This window comes from Rhinopithecus bieti, unplaced genomic scaffold (assembly GCF_001698545.2).
Source record: "Rhinopithecus bieti isolate Rb0 unplaced genomic scaffold, ASM169854v2 scaffold_70877, whole genome shotgun sequence".
NCBI classification, from domain to species: domain Eukaryota; kingdom Metazoa; phylum Chordata; class Mammalia; order Primates; family Cercopithecidae; genus Rhinopithecus; species Rhinopithecus bieti.
The window spans coordinates 25719-32303 of NW_016826210.1; the positions used below are offsets into that span (position 1 = coordinate 25719).

Below are 6585 nucleotides of genomic sequence, written 5' to 3' on the forward strand. Positions count from 1 at the left end.
AGAAGATGACTTTACGGAATGTATTAAAAGGGGGAAAAATAAGAGAGTGCTTCCCATAGTCTCACATATAATCTTTCTACTAAATTACTTTTACAGGAAACTTACTGTTGGAAATTGAGAGCACCTGAATCTCCCCAAACTTGAAGAATATTTGCCCTAGATATAAACAATGTTCTGTTTTTGGCCTTTGTTTTAATGGGATAGATATTTAAAACAGTCTCAAATCATCCATCTGTTTCCTGAGTGCTAGCATGGAGCCTCACTGAATGGAGCCAGATTTGGATATTGTTGCTGGCATACCTAGAAATTCTTTGAGATTGGTTTCTGTTAAGGCACTAGTATTCTGACCCCAGCTGTCATCGAGGAAATGTGCCTTCCCCTGCCCACAAGAGGATTGGCAATACAGTTCCCTTTTTATCCTTTCTACTGATGTCTGCATGTAGTGGAGCCAATTCACTGATATGTCTAGTTGCTTTCATTAATGGGAAAGGATGCTTAAAGATACTAAGTCCTCAGATAGTATGCTGTGTCTAGAGGAAGAGTGCTCCTATGCTAAGAGAGTAGGAAAAAAGAAAGGAGAAAATGAAATGGAAAATTTGCTTTTATGTTATATTATGCTTGAGGAAAAAAAATAATCCTCTTCAGAAGCCCTGCACAAATGTTGATTTTTGCCTAGTTTTATACCAATGGCTAGCACAATAACCAACAAAATATACTGTCTGCCGATGGGGAGAATGCTATGAAGATTACAAGGCCCACATCTTACTCTATGGAGCAGTGATATGAGAATACACAAAATGGAGCCCTCCAGAGCTCCCAATAGAAGAAAGAAAGTATTTCACCATGTATTTCCTTGGTCACCCTTGCCACATTTCTGCCCACCACATGATGCCATTGGATGTTGGTATGAACCTGGCTGTCCAGCCTCCTTTATGCCTCATAAACAGGAAACTCCTAATGCCTAAAGGTAGCCTTATGTATCACCTCATCAATTTCCTTTTCAAATCTGAAGCTGTATAGAAAGTATTATGTGCTGATATCTGAAGAGGCCCTTCACTCCTTATAGGTGATTTATTTGAGCTATCCAACTCAGCTCAAGATGGAATCCCAAGTGTCCCCCCAAAAACGGCGTCGTCATGAAGAAAAGAGATGCAACTTCTTGAACCAAAACACCACTTCTAAAAGACTATTTTCCAAGTTTTATATCAGGATGTTAATAACAGAACAATGCAAAGCTTAATTTTCAAGAAGCAATTCTATCCAATAAACACAGCAGAGAAAAGTAGACACACGTTTTAGCTGTTCCATGACATTTGTAATGAACATCTGTATAGATGTATAACATCTGTACATGTTTCTTAGACACCAGGTTAAAGATTGTCAGTAATGAAACTGTAATAACAGCAGTGAATTGTACATACCATAGGAGGGTTTCCAGCAAACTGAGGGATTGGGCAGTCCTCTATTTTTCCCCATTCTGAGATTTTTTGTTCACAAACTTCTGGTCTATGCTTAACCAAACTCTCTGCAGTCTGCCCACGTACAATTCGTCTGGGAGAAAAATGTAAGTCCAGATCATTTAGTAATAGGAAATTAAATTGTTTTATTAAAAGATTCTGTATATATTTTAAGCGCTCTGATGTAGGTCCTGTATTTTCACTTAAAAGTGATAGCTTATTGCTCCCTCTGAATAGATGAAAGGAAAGAAAATGTATAATACCCAGCAACAGAAAAAATGTATGTTTTTTACATACATTTTTACATACATTTTTTACATACAATATTTACATGTAACATTATAGAGGGTAAGTCTTGGAGCAAATTATCTTAAGGGAGAATTTGTACTTCTGTCTCAAGTATCATTTTCATTGACAAACAAACAAAAGCAGAAAAATTGCAAATCTAACAGAGTGACTGCTGGTCCCTACAGTGCCTTTGTGCAAATTAGAAAAAGGTACTCTTTGTATGAGGATAGTCCTATAAGCAAAGGGCTCAATCATCAAAGTGTGGGCCAACTTTATCATCCTTGGCCAGGCACCCACTATAGTAGACGACCAAGACAGTCATATGCAGTAGCACTGAAGCTTATCAGAAGTGCCTTATTTGTGGGTTTGGAAATTATCTAAATCAAACCAAATTTTGAAACCAGTGTGAGATACTTAACTATATAGGGATTATAACATTCTCACAGACATCAACACTAATAGTGTGTACCTTAAAATGCTCAGAGCTCATTCATTTCAATTCAATAAATGTTAGTTGAGCAACTACCAAAACATAAGACAATTATTGGTGATAGAGAGAGGAAGGCACAACGTTGAGTAGACTTCAAGGAACATAGATGACAGCATCTTCAGAATATGTAAGAAGAAAAGACACAGAAAACCCATTGTAAAGGTTTGTTTTGGAGACCTAAAATTTATTGTGTCATTTGGTGTATTATGAGAATGTTTTAATTCAAGTTCATTAACCACTCCTTTCTATCCTTAGGTCTTGGGGAAGAGAATTATCATGTATTGAGCACCTATCATGTGCCAGGCTTGGGGAAAGACATTTTACACAAATTATCTCAGTTAATCCTCATGACAAACCTGAGAGGCAAGTATTATTGCCTCCATTTTACATGAGAATGTAAATCAGAATGATTTAGTAACTCAAAGCAGAATGTTTTGATGAAAACAATTCTGCTTTGTGTCAGACAGACTTGGGTTCAAATCTCAGTTCTACCCCTTACTAGTTTGGTGGACTCAGGCAAATTATTGAACTTCTTCTGAGCCTCAGTTCCTTCAGTCGTAAAACAGATGTAATAGTACCTCATTAAAGGTTCATTATAATAAGCAATTTGCATGATGTATAAAAAATGCCAGACACAAAGTAAGAGTCCAAAAAATGACTATTAAAGTTCAAAATGCCTAAGTTCCCATGGGAAGAAAATGACAGGAAAATAATCTGATTTTCTCCTTCTCAATGCCAGGACCAGGAGTCCGGAAACCTGCATTTTAAAACCAATTCAGCTGCTATGGAGCCATGAGACTGTGAGAAATCACCTAACCAGTGTAAAGAGCGGATTCTCTTCAAGTGGAAGAGATAAACATATCTCCTCTGTCCGCTTCAAAGGAAGACGAATATCTGTGAAACTATACAAACAGAAAGTGGTGGAATTACTAAATTGGAGAAGGGAAGAAATTATTTCTCTTCTCTAGGATTACCTGAAACACTGGATTATGACTAAGTCCCATTTAAAGATACTTGAGTGCTTTAAGAGAGTAAACAGATTCTTGGTCTACATTGATTTCTCCATGCTTACAAAGAATTTATCAGGGGTCACAGTCAGCAAGTAGTTTAAGAATGCAGTGCCCAGTGAAGCTTTCCCCACTCTTCCCCTTTTTCACACTCATGTCTTGGCCACCATCTGGGCTCTGGGCAGAGTGAGTCTTGAGCTTCTACTTCCTCCACCCCTAATTTCCTGGAGCCCTATACCCACCAGGAAACTTCCGTAGGCCTGCCTTTGTGTGCAGGTAGTATGAAACAGTACAAAAAAGGAAACTTGGTATGAAGGAGGATTTCCAATCAGGCAAACTCTCCTAACCACATAGCCAGGAACTGTGTGTCTCTAAGAGCACATTTATCACAGCCTGCTTTAGACTGCCTGGCTCCAATCTCAGCTGGGTCACTTACCAGAGGGGTGGCTTAGGTTGCATATTTTAACATTTTAGCTCCAGGTTTCTTGTCTACAATTACTATCCCCAAGAAATGATGATAGTGAGAAATCTATACATTTTGGGGGTTAAAAGAAATATCTCATGTCAAACCCTTAGCACAGACCCTTAATAGAAGTTAGCTGTTACTTTCATTATATTAGAATGTTTGAAGGCAACACCCATATATTTTTCCTGCTTGCATTTCTTGCAGTGCCTGAGATAGGTCCTCGTACACAGTAGGCAAAAAATAAATGATTGTGGGCTTAAATCAAAACTTATTGAACTATAACAAACCTCTTCAACTGGTTAATCATTAACTCTTCTAGTTTGGAGGTTTGTTTAATTTACTAGTGATTAAACCACAGGGGACATCATTACAGATATTCTGGATCCTACCAGTGCTCTCAACATGTTTTATACATTTGCAAAGATACTCAGACTTTGGTGTATTTTTCAAGCTTGCTATGCATAACTACACTATGAATAGCAATTACGTGGGTGCATGAAACAAAAATGCCAGTGTTGAGTGGTTTCTGTCAAACTGACCTCTGCTATCCTCTCACATTCCCTTAGCAGACAGGCTAACCACACACAGGCAAGGAGGTCACTGTGCCTCTAATAGAGCATCATGCCTAGAGATTGAGGGACATGAAATCCTTGACTTCAGAGTTTAAACACTCACTCAACTCCATGGATGGCAAGGCCAATGAAGAAGATCACAAAGAGATGATGTGTGTACCAAAAAACTTCAAAGTAGGACCTCCGGATGGTTTTGGTGGAGGAAGTGATAATTAATATGAGGCACAGCGTGATGACAACTCCAGTGATGCCTGCCACCCGGGTCACAGCCAGGTACAGGCCTCCTTCAGGGTTCTGTGAAATATAAACACACATACACACACACACACACACACGCACACATTATTATAGGTTCTCAAATGCAGGACTATTATAAAGTGCCCAATGTATAGAACAATAGATATTTTCACCCCCTCTTTGAATAATCCTAATCATCCCTCACAGAGATATAGATTTGAAATAGATGTTTCTAAATTTTGAAATGCCTTACATGGTTCAGATGTCATAGGAAATGTGAATTGATATACTTAGTTATTTCTAAGGGGGTAGAAAATAAAGGAAATCAATCAACTGCAGGATGTCCTAAAAGTGTCTCAAAGCTCTTTCTCCCTTTGATTTTGAAAGGGTCACAGTATTTAGCTTGAAAATATATTCTGGGAATGCCAAACATCATCAACTGTGTTCCTCAGAAGCAGATCCTGAGATGAGACTTCATGGGCAAGTGACTTAGAAAACATGTGCTCCAAGAGAAACTGGTAAGAGAGTAGGGAATAGGATAGAAAAGATGAACAAGTCAAGCAAGGGGGTGAAATCAGGCAAAGTCTCACAAGGGATAGCTTCAGCCTGATCCTGCAGGGGAACTCTGGAGGGTAAGTTACAACTCAGAGTTTATCCTGTCTCAAGGCAAGGAAGCCAGGTTTCATAGTCTGCATCCACCAGTGATTGGCTAAGGGTTGCACAGGAACAGGCGTAACCATTCAGCCGCCCCCCACCAACCTTCCAACATCTCTGAGTCTGTGAGAAAAGGGATGCCCCAGGGCAGTCCTCTGAGGAGGAAACACAGTTACAGGTTATTGAAAATGAAAACATTTAGAAGAGTGGGAGAGCATAAATACAGCAAAAGTGATCCAGGAACAATTGAACAGAGCGTGATAGTGTAGACTTACCTAGTTATGTTCATGTTGCCACCCTCATATATCATTGGGCAAACAATGAATAATGTAAAAGAAAAATGACCCAATATATTGTAGAAAAAAATCTGGTTTTTTATGATGCTGTTTAATTCTGTTCCTAAGTATATCAGGCAAGTTTTTCTCATGTAAGTCTGAGGATAATAATTATTTTTTCCCAAAACTAAACACAAGGAAACATTTTTAGAATTCAGTGCATATTAATGTGATTTAGCCATCTTCCCAAGTCATTGGGTGCATGAAGACTTGAAGTTTCTGTCTCTGAGTGTAGGAAGCTTCAACACCTGCTGGGATAGAAGTTCTTACTTCTGGATACCCTCCTGGCTACCCCTAGAGAAATGCTGAGTTACTCCCAGTGCACCTATTCTTCTCAAGGAATGACAATTTGTGGACACAGGCCATCCTTCAGATGTTGTAGGTAAGAAAAGACAAAGGCATCACTGACAACTGTCAGCTGGTGGCTGGCCTTACACTAATACTTAGGACAGGATGTTCCCTACTTCGCATAAATAATTTCACAAAAACACCAACCTCAGAGGAGGTCACTCTGTGACTGTGATGGATTGAGATAAAAACAAAATCACTCCAAAATCATGTCTGAGCCTAGACAATGACTACTGCTTCTTTGCCTATTATAGACTTAGTCCTATTCTGTTCCCTCTGCCTCCTAGAAAAAATAATTAACATACCTTATCTGAGAACTACCCCCAATTCCTGACCATAACTGATCCAGAGAAAATCCTTGCATTCTTAAATCCTCCCCCAAACCATCTAACAGTATCCTAAATCCTAAATCCACTTTACATCCCTTTGAGATGCCCAGAGTTCCTCAAGGTGTGAGATTTCTTTTGCTGTAGCAAGTAATAAATGAAACCTTGTTCGAATAGGCATGTGTTCCCAGCTTTCTTTGGTGGGCATAGTCACAGGTAAGCCTGAGTTACTCCAGGATTCACATGCACACATTCTCATGGATGAGCTTAAAGACCTGAAAACATCTAGAGACCTCCACACATGGGGTGAGGAGTGTGGGAGACATTTTTTTCTATACTCCCATTATTGTAACCTACAGACTTGTCCCTCTGATGGTTAGCCAACTTTTTTTTTTTTTTTTTTTT

General features: G+C 39.0%; 1 protein-coding gene across 1 annotated transcript in view; it reads right to left on the reverse strand.

The window, feature by feature from the left end:
- CYBB (cytochrome b-245 beta chain) overlaps window positions 1-6585 on the reverse strand; it is a 33887-nt gene that overhangs the window by 14092 nt on the left and 13210 nt on the right. Inside the window, 2 exon segments of the mRNA XM_017863357.1 lie at window positions 1422-1551; window positions 4384-4574. Of these exon segments, the coding sequence (XP_017718846.1) occupies window positions 1422-1551; window positions 4384-4574 (321 nt within the window).